Genomic DNA, 15,438 nt, shown 5'->3' on the forward strand with positions numbered 1-15,438 from the left:
CTAATATACTCATACCAACGTTTAGTAGCTACTGCCATGTCACATCACACGCAGCATCCCTGCTTATCTGCTTTTTATCAAATTGTATGAACAGGTGATTCTATTATTGAAAGCTGCATTTCATGAAAAGCGTAGGTGTGCCTAAGTGTACGTAATAAACTGGCCGCTTAGTATATTTCGCACGTTCGGCATGTGTAACACTCGCCCATTTAATGAAGAAAGGACATGCATCTATATTTGCAGTAATTTGAAAAAAAAAAAAAAACCCTCAGTGCTTGCCATAAATAAGCATATAAATGTATACACACTGGCCAAAAAAATACGAATCCTTATTCTGTATGGAATCGGGCCGCCTTTGTTTCGAAGAACCGCAAGTGTGCGGCGCGGCATGGATACTATAAGGCGTTTTAGTCTAATTGTAACCATTCTACCATCAAAAACATTGTGTAGCTGCGAAAAAGTTTTAGAGGCCTTAGTTGCTGCCAAATAGCTCTCTGACATATCCTACGCATTCTCAATAAGATTGGGATCAGATGTCGGGGGGGGAGGGTTCAGGGAAGATGGTAGAAATCCGTGTAATGTTCTCTAAACCATTCTTGCACGATTCTGGCATGATGCCTTGTCAGTCATCCATAAAACCAGTATCATTGCAGGTTGCAATAGATCTGATACAAAATTCAAGTATTCTCTGGATGACATTTGATCTTCCACTGGTATTAACAGAACATCGAATATCTTAACAAGGAAAGAAAAGTCCATCGCTCTGCGAGGTTCTCACCACACTCTCTGCCTATCATCAGCACAAAACAAACATCTTACATTGTTTCCTGTCCAATCACGATGATTTCAGCACCATTGCAAGCGAAGTTTTCTGTTTTTCTTTAACAACTGCTTCTGAATAGGCAGGCGACTGCCAATACTCAATTTCTTCAATTCCCTGCGCGTGGTTTGTTTGTTTGTTATTTGGTTTTTAGGAGCATTAGCAACTAAGGCCATATTGCTCCAGGAATATGCGGTGGTCATTCCCTTGACCTTTCCGCATCCTCCGTATTTGGTGGTGACGGGTTCGAACCCCGGTCTAATCAAGAAGCGTGTGCTACGCACTGCTGCTCCTTCCCACCTGGCTACGGAGGCGCCCCTGCGCGTGGTACGGGTTGAAATAAGGCAGGTCTGGGCTTGGTTCAAATCAGATATTATTTACTCCACACTAGATATCCTATTTTTCCGTAGAGTCCTCCTCAAAATACGAAGACTTCGCTCTTAAAAAGTATTGTTTTTTTCTGCCACATTTACGCCTTTGAGATGTGGATAAACCGCTTGCTTTCCAGTCATTAAAACCCTTTGAGATGGATACTTTTCAGAAACCAGTTATATCTTTCGTTTCTTGAATCGTGCTCCATGCTAAGAGTGCACCCACGATAAGACCATTTTCAAAGTCTGATATATCACGTGTTTCCTCATTCTGATTTCAGCAATCTGAAGTCAGAATGAGGAAACACGTCTTCTAAAACGAGGCAGCACGCTATCACCGCACGTAACAGTTTTCTTTGCACAGGCTGTCTGACTGTCTCAATACAAAGGGCGTATTTTTTTTTTGGCCAGTGTGTGTATATTATGAATAAAAAACTTCAATCATATGTTATATAAATTGCTATAGTAATTACCTTGGTTAAGAAAAAAAATCTTTATCTGGCATTGATATACCCAGTGTCGTCCCCCACGAGTTATCTCGGTGTTGAATGAATTTTTACCTGAGTGCCTCTTTTATGCACGACTGACAACAAGCAAAGTCGTAGAAGTATTAATCGAGGCAATCGGACAGCCATCTGGATAAACATACTTGTAGAATAACAATAATTGTTGATTTTCTCCCCCCCCATATTTATTCTTTGAAAGGGTATGTGGTTGCCAGACAGGATGAAATTTCGAAGCATATCAAATGTTTCATAGTGCTATTACAAAATGTTTTGTTACTCCCTCGATCCCAAACATGCCATCGGCAGCCTGGTTTCGTTAAAGAGTAGTTAGGGAGCAAATCTACCGCTCGCAGTTCTTATGCTGTCCCAAAGCGTTGACTTCTGAATAGCCCCTTCATCTTCTGGTACAAATGACTGTCAGGACTCATGTTGTCTGGGGGAAGGGGACTGGAGAAGATGCTCAAGGGTTTCCTATTGCCACCGTTGTAGCACCGCCCGAACAGCAATATGCACGTGACATTTTGCATTGTCGTGCAGAATGACCGGCATTGACTCCAGAAAGAAAAGACGTTTTGCTCATTTTGCTGGATACAAATCATCTCTGGGAACAACTAGCAGCAAGCGGCATTTAGGATGTAGAACAGCATGAAAAAAAGTTACATTCCATACGTACATAATAATCACCACCGCCTTTCCTGTTCTTGCATGAATTATCTGGACGACAACTTGAGTGTCATATTTACTGGACTGACGTTTAAGTCGAAAGAAACTTTCCTCTGCGTTTCGCCTCGGTGCGACTTCAATCTTCCAAGAGCGCTGATCTTGATTCTAAAAATATAGGTCAGAACACCTGCAGCGCGCACTTACACTTCTTTGTCCACAGAAACAACTTTGCATTCTTGTACATCTACAAAACTATAACAGCCCGTCTCCTATCTCGTGCATATTACACTCCATATCTTCCGACTCATGAGTACAAGGAAAGTAGCCACTACTTTTTGAAGAGTTCCCATTATGGCATATGAGTAAATTGCTTTTTATATAAATAAAAATGAATAATCTTCGTAGAATTCTCGTATGAGAAGCGAAAGTGCGCATACCACCAGATAGACGAAACTTCGCAGCTTATTCTGCAGTAGTTTTCTGATTCAAATAAAATAATAATAAAAAAATAAATATATGGGACCTTTGAACCTACTAAAGTTTTCCACAGAATGTATTCCAGCAGGAAAGGAGTTGACAACATCATATTTTATGTAACACAACCACGGTTGACCTTTCAGGTCTCAATTTTCTCTTCATCCCCCCCCCCACACATAATGCATGGAAAATATTTTAAAAAATCGGTTGTTTCCAAAAATTAAAGAATGCTTACGATGTCATACATTTCACGTAACTATTTCCGAGTAACATGCGAGATAGGAACGAGGGCATCTACACCCAGTGATCACTGATTTGTGACCACCCCATCTGTAATGCACTATTGCTATAATGGACTATTGCTGCATACAAAAAGCCGAACAGCTTCTTACGCTAGAGCAGTGGTAATCTGCATCTGGTCGTGCAAGTCAAAGTAATAAAATAGCAGGAATGGGATGTAGTAAAGATATCACGGAGTTTCTAAAGGACATAATTGTGGGAGCTCGTGCGTCAGGTGCTTCCATATCGGAAATGGAACGTCTTGTGGGTTCCTCACGGCCTACTGTGGTTAAGGTGTACACAGAATGGTATCAAACGGGTAAAATTACCACCCGCCTACAGAACTATAAATGATTACGCAAGGTGGATATTCGTGGTGAGCGAAGGTTGCCGGTTGTACGAGTTCAACGGCAGGTCACCGTGCAACAGCTGACCTGCCTTTTGACTTGCAATGCAAGAACAATATGCAAAATGACGATGCGCCGTATACTCAGATCTATGATGTTCCACAGCAGACGACCCAAAAGGCATCCTCTCCTCACCGCTGATTATCGTCGACGGCGAATGCTGTAGTGTCAACAACACGCTGGTTGGACACTGGACATGAGTATGTTGGTCGGATGAATCCAAATGCCTTGCACAGCACGCCGACGAACGCATTCGTGTGTTGCACAAACTATGGACCCCTCGTGCACAGTGCCCCCTATCCAGGCAGGTGATAGTGGTTTCTTAATATGGGACTTGTTTTGCTGGCAAGAACTAGGGTTCTCCTGGTGCGTATGGACCAACCTTTCACTGATGAGGTCTACCGGCAACTCTTAGGAGACCATGGGAACCCTGCCACGTTGCATTTTCTCCCAGACAAAAACGGAATCTTCCAAGACGCCATGTCATTGGCCAGCACTGTGCACGAGTGGTTCGAAGGACACAGTGAAATTATCACTCATCTTGATTGGCCTCCAAATCCACCTGACCTTAATCCTATTGAAAAGCTATGGGATGTTTTGGAAAGGGAAGTGAGGCGTATTGACCAGCAACCATCATCTATTCCAACACTGTGGAAAGCCTTGCAGGCAGCATGGCTGCAGATCCCTATGAACGCCTTCTAATGGAGTCAATGCTTAAGCGAATAACGGCTGTTATCCGTGCGAAAGGTGGCACACAATATGGTATTAGGTAGGTGGTCATAATTCTGTGATCGTTTAGTGTATATATTCAGTCATTTATACTTTCTGCAATCCATGAATAGTACTGAAAGAGTTCGATAAAGAGTTGCACAACCATAATGCTAACCACACCCCTCTATGGTGCAACTCTGCCTTGTTTTCCAGACTGGTTTCGGAGAAGAGAAATGTTTATTACTGAAAATTAAGTCAATTGTCGATCAAAATGAAAGCAGCCACGCGTGATCACATTAATGAGCAGCAACAGCAAGAGACGATTTACACGACGAGGGTCTTTCATTATGATATTTTAGGAGAATGTGAGTTTCAAAATGTTACCGGCCATGGTGTAAGCCACAGCACAGAGTCATCTTAAATCAATCGTATCAGCTGTAGGTCTTTGTATAATTAACATCATTGTATAATTTTAGTACCAAAACGTATCATCAGAAAATGTAAAATATGAATAATCTGGAATCAGTATACAGAATTTAAAAGTTAAAACGAAGCAAAAAAAAAAATATGTTCTGCATTCCAAGATTCATTTTGCACTGCCATTCATCCCTTTACTCATTTTGTACCTCGGATAGTGAATAGTTCAATCCAGTAATCCAGATTTTATTTTCTCATGGGCAACAGTCAGAAATGTCTCGGTGTTACAGATTTATATTCTAATAACTTAAGTTTATTCTGTTTCTTCACAAAGAAATGCGTGTAAAAATTAAGCTTTTAATCATCCCATGACAAAAGCTATTATACGCAAACCGAATAGGAGTGACTCTTACTATGAGACCAAACTTTACCAGTTTTTGTCAGGGAATGATGAAAATACTTAAAAAAATATTGACTCACCACTTTGGAGTTCGGTGAGCTTACTTTCTGCTTCCTCCAGCTTGTCAACAACGGCAGTTTTGGAATACTGAAGATGCTGTCCGCCACTCTTGTTTGGACTACAATTTCTCTAAGGAGAGGAAATAATAACACGTATAATAAATATGTAAGAAGTAAATGTACACGTCAAGCTGTATATTAGTAAACAATTTAATCTAAATCAACATAAAAATACAAACTTTGATATGTTGAATCAGCGTGTTTGTAATGCCCAAATTATAATAATTTATAATTAGTCCATTTAGAGTATGCAATCGTATTTTTAATAAGTTTTAACTCATTTGGTTTGTGAGAGAAAGCAAACAAGCTTAAATTGTAGAATTTAACTTTGAATAAATATCGAAAACCACCACACATAAACACAACTCCAGATGTGGCCTGTTTTAGCAGATTAAGAGTGTTTATTTAAAGAGGCTGTGGATACAAACGGGTCACTTAACGGAATTGGCGTTTACATGTTAGAAAGTAGTCCTATAACTTCCGAGAGAGAAGTACAAGAAAAAGTACATTGCCTTTTAATAATACTAGGTAACAAAAACGCTTCATAGAAATGGAGGAATGAAGCATTTAACAATACTATGTAATGAAAACGCTTCATAGAAATGGAGGAATGAAGCATCAAGCATGTTCTCCCATTTTCAGTAAACGTAACCATCGGTGAAACTATTAATTGTCATCGGCCACACGTACACAAGAGAAATACAAAATATTTTTGTCTCGTCCAACTGCGACCAGTCTCAGAAATTTTCAAACACTTCGTATAAAAATGAGCTTCGTTAATTTAGAGTTTGGGCTCCCTGAATCGAGGACCTCGCCGTGTTCCCTTTGATCTTAGTAATAAACACAGGTCTGGCCCGATGCCATCAAATACAAATCATAAAAACTCTGACTATAACATCTAGGAAGACTGATGTGGGACAACCGAGATTTAATTCGTAACCTAGCTAATGCCCTGAATACAATTTCTTGGAAACTACGTGCAAGGTTAATGAAAATAATCACAGAATTTTAAAGGGTGAAATGCTTTTCACCCTTTCAAATTGTGTGATTAATATTCACCTTATGTTTGTATATTAACCACGCGCAAGTGAATAACGAACAAAACAAATAAGAGAATGCGCATTATAGTTTCAAATACAGCAAAATACTTGTCTTGTATTTCATGACGAGATTCCTTAGAAAATACCAGAATGTACAACTGGAAAACAAAAACTCGAAGCAATATAAAAGACCAGAGGAGAAAATAATACACGATATAAATGGATTTCACTAGACAGAATTACTTTTTATCAGACACAAAGAATCCTATAAAAATAAACATGGAGCTGAAAAGGCGAAGTGAAAAGGTGAAAAAAAAATCAATTTTCTTCCCGTTATTCTGAAGTATGCTTACCTGGAAGGGAAGAGGGAGGGGGCTCTAGACATACTCGCAGAAACCTGAGAATAAATTAAAAACACTCGATCAGAGACAGACAAAAAGTAATCTTATAAGTTAAAAAGGAAAAGGCAATAATAAAGTAGAAGCAGGTGTGGCAGAGAAAATAAAAACAATCAGTTGTCCGAGAAACAATTTCCCACAGATAAAGGGAGGGCAGTCGGAAATATCAAGAGCATGGCAAATGCACGAGAAAGGCAGGAGAAGAACGATGAAAACTGAATGAATGAATAAATACGACTAATATAACAAGTACTATTTATTTCTGCATGTAATAATTATAATTTCTGCATATGTATATGAAGAAAACTTTAATAAAGCAGCTTAGAACTGTTATTACTGAACATTTCTGGGATAAAGAAATAGATTTACAAAGTTTTGACGTTGCAGTTTCAGCCGTTAGAGGAATGGAATGTGTTAAACAAGAGGAACAAATGAGAATATTGTAACGATATTTTTAATAATTAAAATAGCTTAAACTTGACTCAGACTTATTAACTTAATGGAATGTCAATTGAATTTTGGATACTGAGAGAATGGAAAAAACGGAAAATTAATGTAAAGTTTAAAAATTTGAGCGACTAGAAATATCTGTATTCCACTTATGACATGCTAGACACTGTACTTTTTGAATGTCACGATAAGCAGTTGTGTTTATAGTGAAATAGTTGAAAGCCATCTGTTTTAGTTCAATGGTAATCTAAAACAATATACAGTACAATCTAAATGATACAATAATACAATTGTACGCTCATATTCATCATTAAAAAGAAAGCACACCATAATGTGCCTCGATATATCAGCTGTCCATCCTTTTATACGCTCCGTGGCGGACTGAAATATTTCATGAAGATTTGAGAAAAACTGCGCGATGTATTCGTAACCGCCCGCAGTTCCTTCTCCCTCCCCAACACAGACACGCCAGTATACTGTTCAGCTTAGAATTCACCATCTGTCGTGTTTCACGCAGTCCAGAATGAATCGTAACCCCCTCACCGGCCTTGAAGATGGCCTACGCTGTATTAATACAGAATAAGAAAGATGTTTTCGCCATAACACGACCTTTTCGCTCGTATCCCCCACTGATAGCTGCTGATACCAGTTGATCAAGTTAATAGGATAGTAGTATTTTGCCGGCTTTCTTCTAATCCTGCGTATATTTTCAGGTTTCATAGTCGTTGTTTGTTAGATTCTCGCTATATTTCCGAATACCCAAGCAGATGAATGGTTTTTACTTTAATGCAGATTAGAGTTCTGTTGGTATACACCAGTTTTCTATAAAGATCACGCTGCTATCTGTTCTTGCTTATTGATATCTGGCGTGATTCCTTTATCCCTGCTATAAAATTGTAGGACAGTATGATGCTATTGGCGTGATCCAACAGCTGTTTCGTAGTGCCTCTCTCGATAATAATGATGCCATCAATGTAACGATTCCATATATCAGAGGTTCCCAACCTGTCTCGGTTCACAACTCCCCTAGGCCAAAATAAATACCTAACAGTTCCGTTTATTAAGTAGTTAGGTCCAAACGACTTAAGTAACGTTGAAACTGTGAACTACCTCGAGCTAGTAGTTCGCGCGGTGTCCGACAGATGTCGATCATCGCTGTGTTTCCCTGGAAAATTTAAAATATCCCGCGGTACCCCTGTGAGTTCGCTGCAGTGCCCTAGGGCGCCGCGGCGCACACTTTAAATATAATAGAATACAGTACTGCAAAATGCAGGCAAGTACAACAATCATGCAGGGATATGTGGTGGATTTACTTTCGATTAGTGCCAAGGCAATTGCAAAAAACAACTGCAAGTTGCAATGCAGTTAGTTGTGTGTTACTTGCCACTAGTGCGTATTAGGGAAAATGTTCTCTTTGAATGCCTCGAAAAAGAACATCTAGACATTCCTCCTTTCCTCTAGCCGTAAGACGAAAAGATAATTCAGGAATAAAGTCAGTTCACAACAAAATGATATCTGATTAATATTTTACACAGGACAAGGTTCACGAATAAGATTGAAAGGATTTATAGTTAAAATATAAATAAAGCAGAAAAGATGGTAATGAAGAAAAGCAGCAATATACACGATGTAACAGAAATGTTTGTTTGTAATTAACTGTTTCTTATATGTGCTGAACCATTGATTGCCATTCGCTTTTAGTATTGATGTTTCGGCGACAATTAAAGGTTTTATGTTCTTGCACATTTATATGCATTACAAAAGCGTGTACCAGTACTGTGATATAAGAAAGGCCTGTAGTATTCGCGTATAATAAGGGGTTTTTTGTAGTTTTCTAAATACTAAACGAAGGTGTAAGTTATCTTTTGGCTCTGTTTGCAAATATTACATAAGTCGCGAAGAAGATGAAGCGTAACATCGTCAATGAGTGGCACTACGTTTTTCAGCGCATACGAAGCTAATTTTGGAATGCCTATGGGTGACCAAGACAAGTTACGAACACCTCGCGTCTCCTGTGGTAATTGCAGGTCAATATCACATGGTCAGTTTCGTGATACCACGTCACTTATGCATGTTTTGACACTGTTTCAGAATCCTTAATGAAGACACCGGTATTAGTCACGATCAAGAAGAGTGGCCCCTTTAATAGACAGTTGGAGTGAAAGTTTGAAAATTGTATTGCTTCGCAACAAGAAGCAACACTCATAGATTCCTATTACGACTCTGTTGATATTAAAGAAGACCATAGAAATGTGAAACATATGTTACAAAGAAGATCAAATATGATCATTATAAATGGAATGTCTGTGGGAACTTCATAATGAGGTTCCTTCTGAATTTACGACTAAGTTCCCTTGTTTTTCTGCCTCTAGGACAGCAGACCAGTAGATTAGCACTACAGGAGAAGAGAATGAGCTACCAGAATTGGGTTGCAGCGTAGCACATAATGTAGTAAACAATTCATTGATTCTAAAAAAAAAAAAACATATCTTGCTTCCTCCGCTCCAAAATCTAACTAGGACTGATCAAACAATTTGCTAAAGCAGAGTAATTAAAACGGCACCTTGAAGCATATATACAGTCCACGTTTCCCAAAATGTCTGATAAAAAAAATTAAGGGTGGAATATTTACTGGTCCACAAGTTAAGTAGTTGCTAGTTTCACAAGAACTGTAACATTAAATAACTGATAGTGAGCGAAATGTTTGGTAGCCGTTCGCGGTGTAGCAAATGGCTTCCTTGGTAACATTAAGATTGAAAATGAGCAAAATGAAGCGCAGAATGTCAATCACCTTCTATTACTTGCCCTCTCGTCTGGATTTCTTCAGGCCAAATATGGATGATGTTAATGAAGAAACATGGGAAGAGATTCCACCAGTACAGTAGGAAATCAATGGAGAAGAGATACCAAGGAAGGTGGGATGACGTTATGATGGTTAAATTTATCTGGTTCGCAATTCTGGGCAAACCATTGATGCTATGCAAACTATTGATTCGCAAAGAAACACTGCGAAATGCAGATAAACAGAACTTTTTTTTTTTTAAATTCTTTAACATAGTGCTGTTATTAGTATTAGTAATTGCCGCATGGTGAAAGAAAGCCTATGGCTTATGCTGCTGCACCAGCCCAAAAAAAAAAAAAAAAAAAAAAAAAAAAAGAGTAAAACAATGATAAAAAAGTAATAATTAATAAAAGAAAAGGAAATTAAACCTGTCATCCTATGCGCTTCCCTGACCCGAAGATACTATCCAGGTGACCTTTGAATTTCCCCAAACTGTCAGCCTCTACCACCCATGTACGCAACTTATTCCAGTAATTTATAACTCGCTGGCTAAAATAAAACTTCCTGCAGTCCAAACTAAACATCTCACTTCGTAACTTGAATTTATGTCCCCTAGTTCTAGCATCATTTATAATCTTGAAAATTTCGTCCTCATTCATTTTACTGATGCCTCTCAGAGCCTTAAACACCTCAATCAAATCTTCTCTAAGGTGTCTAGTTTCCAAACTCTGCAACCCACATATTCGAAGTCTTTCTTCATAAGGACGCCCTTTTGCCGATCTCACCAGGCGAGTTACCCGTCTTTGCACCCTTTCAAGAAGCTCGATGTCTTTCTTTAGGTGCGGTCTCCATACTTGAACACAGTATTCCAAGTGTGGTCTAACAAAAGCCTTACATAATGGGATTATCACGTTCCTATCTCTACTTGCAAAAGTTCGACAGATCATCGATAGGACACCATGGGCCTTCCTTGCAACCTGTTTACAATGCTCAGAGAATTTCGTGTCTGACCCTATCCTAACATCCAAGTCCCTTTCCTCCAGTACTGGGTTTAGTTGAACTCCACCAAGTGAATAAGTTATTTTGGGATTACTGTTTCCCAGGTGTAATACCTTACACTTTGTTGGATTAAAGCATAGCTGCCATTTTTCTGACCATTCCTAAAGCCTATCTAGGTCTCTCTGAAGAAGCTCAGCTTGACAGTGATCATTAACTACTCTACCAATTTTAACATCATCTGCAAATTTAGACATCACGCCCTCTATCCCTTCATCAATGTCGTTTATGAAAATTAAAAACAACAGTGGTCCTAATACTGATCCTTGGGGAACCCCACTTCTTACATCAACCTAATCTGAGGAATGGCCATTTATCACAACCCTCTGCCTCCTACCCTGAAGCCATCCTGCTATCCATCCAAGGATTTTCCCAGTGATTCCAACCTGTTCCAGCTTATAAAGCAACTGCTCATGTGGGACTGAGTCAAAAGCTTTGCTGAAATCTAAATAAACAATGTCGAAATTATTCCCTAAATCCAGCTCATGAGTGACCCTTTCAAAATAGCGAACCAGATTTGTTACACATGATTTTCCTATACAAAACCATGCTGAATATCCTTGAGAATTTCAATTCTATCCAAATGATCCTGAATTCCACCCTTGATCATTGCCTCCATGATTTTCCCTACCACTAAAGTCAGACTGACAGGTCGATAATTTCCCACTTTACTCTTAGAACCACCCTTATGTATGGGAGATACATTTGCACTTTTCCAATCCAACGGAATTTCCCCAGAGTCTAGTGATGCTTGCATAATTAGCCTCAATGGTTCAATGCACTCATTTACCGCCTCCCTTAAGATTATAAGGTATCTTCCATGAACTCCAGGAGCCTTACTGGCCTGTAGGCTCGAAAGTTTTTTCATTAAATAATCTTGCGAAATTTCAATATCATTAATTACATATTTTTTAATTTCGCTCCCACAATTTCCCATTGCCACAAAAGGTTTTTCATTTGTAAATATCGATGCACTTTTGCTGCAGATGAACTCAGTTGAGTTCATCTGCAACGAAAGCTAGTGTATTTAATACTATCCCCTTTCCCTTAGGTAAAGGTCCGATCTGGTTTGTCCTGCTCTTCTTAGCATTTATATATGTGAAGGATTCCTTATCCCCCCCCCCCACCACCTCTTTGCTCTGTTTGCTAGCGATTTCTCATAAACTGCCTTTGCCTGTCGAACCTTTTCTGTGGCTCTATTACAGATCATCTTGTAGCTGTTATAGGCTTCAGTACTTTTTATTGCTCTGTAACCTTTCCATGCCACCTTTTTCTGCTCAAGTAATGTGGCAACTTCACTATTCATCCAACTTGGAACCCTCCACGTGGAGTATTTTTTAAATAGTAAATATGCATTCAAGGCGTCTGTGATTAATGTTTTAAAAGCGCAGTTCAATTGTATTCGTTCTCTGTGCGATATCTACTCAGTTAATAGAGGCCATGTAGTACCTTAAGGCATCGTAATTTCCTTTTCTGAAATTAAAACCCATCCCTTTGCCTTTTACTACTGCTACCTCTCTCTTCATCATCCACCGTAGAACTTCCTGCTACTGTTCCTCTACTGTCAGCCCTGTTATGTCATCTGATTCATGGGTGATGATGAGGTCTAGGATATTCTTTTCTCTAGTACTTTCCCTGGCATGTTGATACAAATAACAGTCATCTAGTTGATTTAAAAATTTTGTTCCCCATGTCGAGTTTCCTTCCCATTTTCTCCAATCAATTAGAGGCAAATTGAAATCACCCATAATAAGACATTGACGCTTACTTGCCCATTCCCTTTGCATGTAGAGGCTTTCGTCATAATCTTCACAATCACCTGGTCTGTAGATTACTCCTACTCGCATTATACCTTTGTTTCCAACTATCTCACACCATACAGTGAGTGCTGAAGTTATAAATGTTAATAACAGCCCAAACTTAAAACACCTGCTGAACAAAAATGGCTTTAAAACTGAGTTTATAACGTCATCCTCAGTGAATGAAATTCGTTACTGTACAGAACTGTTAATCACCAAGGGCATCAGGTCATCACTCGATTACGGACGACCTTGAAAGGTCATCAGTAATTCGAGTAGTCAGCGTGCTGGTAAATGATATCAATGTTATACCACTAAATTACAGGTTAATTTAAAGTGCTCTGGTTCTGTTGCCCGGATAGCACAAACCTGGAAATGTAATTAACTATATAATATAGTTTATAATATATATATTATCTTATATTCCTTATCTGGTTTATACCACTCAATTTCCTAATGCGATTGTCTGTAAACGGCAAGCGATTTGGCCACTTAACACGCATGGAAAGTTCGCGTTAAATTCAAATCGCTAGACCGCAATAGGGGTCATCAGGACCAACGGTTCCTAAACTACTGTGATTTACGGACCCCCTTCAAAAATCCAAACCCAGTATGAACACTGGGTTTTCTGAAAAGAAAATTCAAAGATTAATGCGTGAAACAACTCAACTTTATTCTTATTTTTATACAGATATATAATAACTTTATCAATTTGCTATGCATAGAACGAATAATTTGAAATATGTATACAATTATATATACTAATCGTATCGAAAATTAGTAATGTTCTATAACGAAATTCATTGTGATTCTATCAGAATATATTTTAAGAAAATAAACACATATTACTTGATATCTTCTGAACGTTTCGAGGACCTTCCCCTGGAACTGGTCTACGGACACGGACCCAGTTTGCGAAACGCTGATCAGGACGATAGCCCCTGCGGTTAGCACATTGACTACCACCGTTCTTCGCCATTCGTATAAAAGTCCGGATTGAAAGGCACGGTCCTCCTAAACAAGGTCTTGTCAAATAGCGGAGGTGTAGGGTTTCTGTTTAAGAAATTCGGTATTTTTACTTCGCAAAACCGGTGAGTATTTGCAATTTTCAGACACCGTCCTGGTCGCCTTAGATGTCTCCATCTATCGAATATCAACCCCGCCGCAATCTTAATATTATCCTTCCCCTCCAGTTTCTCTTAGAAGATATATAACACTGAATTAACAATAATAATAATAAATAAATAAATAATAATATTTCACACACTCTCACTCTAATCTGCGATCATTATGGGAATTTTTAGAGGTATGCAACTTTTTTTTTTTTCCTCAGTGGTCTTGCTTATCACTCAGTGATAAAGGAGCTTAAGGCCTTTTCAAAAGGTCTGAGCCTGTTTTAGGAGAAAGTAGAGAGTTCCTCCCTTCAATTTTTTACGGTTCTTCAACCCTCAAGAGAACAGCAGCTTTAGAATACACGAATGAGTTTTACAGACAACTCAATAACATCTTATACCCTGAGTTTCCCAATATTCAAAACGACCATTTAGAAATCCTAAGAAACACAGATTGCCGAGCCTCTATAACCTCTACCCCCTTCCCAATTGTGCTAGTATCTTTTGTTGGAGTTAATGTAGTGCAGTAAAGCAACGATTTTATCCAATGGAAGAAAGGTCACTAAGGAAATACAATATATAATCAGATCCTGACCGATGTATGCAGTTTATATTTCAGGTAAATCTTATTTATATTTACATGAGACCATGTACGATCTACATGCACAAGTATTATTATCCAAACATCCTATAAATGTTTTTTGTAGCGTATCGATGAATTTTGTAATTCTAATGAATGTAATCATCATTCATAAATTTAACTGATTCATCCTCTTATGAACCCCATGATCAGTTACAGCTCCCTCACAAATATTCTCCAATAATAGAGCACACTTTTCAAACTTTAATAACGGGCGAAATAGCACAAAAGACGTTCAATGATTCTTTGGAATTTTAAACGCTGACTTAAATCTGTGCTAGCCATTATGAAGAACTTCCATTATATCCGTCAGAAATGTAAGCTTTATTATCTGTTCCAAGAATACGACGGGAAAGAAAACGGCTAACGATTTATAACAGACTCCTCACAGCTATAAATGTGCACGATAGTAATAGAAAACCTAGAAGCAATAAGCAGTCAGACTTTTTATATTGAAAGGCTTTGAATATTTGTTTATCTTTACTAGAAAACTGCTTCATGTAAGGCTTCTTTTCATTTCACATATGTCAAACAACAAATCTTTGCTAACCCCTGAATGACAATAAAAGCTAAATAAAATATAATAGTTTTAATTGGTATCCACAATAATTTCAAAATAAAATAAAACAAAACTGGCTGTGTTCGAAATATGCTTCATTCTGGTTTGTGAATTAGGATAATCAAGAGGGATATTAAAATACTATTCCACTGAGCTGCTTTGCTTCCCACCCGCATCCTTAAGAGTGTGTATACCACAATTATGGAGGAACCCCAAATTGTAATTCATTATAGATCCTAAATCATACTGAATTTTCTTCAGCAAATATTTAAATGCTCACTTCATTCAAACATCCCGTCTAAACGAAGCACGGTCTAAGTCTATGAAATTAAGAAAATATCTAAAATTAAATTATCATAAATTGTTAGTAGGAAATTTTTCTTAACCATAGTTAGTTTTTTGATGGTACCTTATTAAATTGTACTGAAAAGG

At 38.3% G+C, this 15,438-nt stretch overlaps 1 protein-coding gene across 1 annotated transcript in view; it reads right to left on the reverse strand.

Moving 5' to 3' along the window:
* Positions 1–15,438, reverse strand: part of LOC150081831 (protein CASP-like) — a 448,000-nt gene that overhangs the window by 194,529 nt on the left and 238,033 nt on the right. Inside the window, exon 3 of the mRNA XM_090380333.1 lies at positions 5,132–5,240. Within this exon, the coding sequence (XP_090236459.1) occupies positions 5,132–5,240 (109 nt within the window). The remainder of the gene's footprint in view (positions 1–5,131; positions 5,241–15,438) is intronic.

Source organism: Mastigoproctus giganteus, chromosome 8, assembly GCF_048544385.1.
Source record: "Mastigoproctus giganteus isolate SK-2022 chromosome 8, ASM4854438v1, whole genome shotgun sequence".
NCBI classification, from domain to species: domain Eukaryota; kingdom Metazoa; phylum Arthropoda; class Arachnida; order Uropygi; family Thelyphonidae; genus Mastigoproctus; species Mastigoproctus giganteus.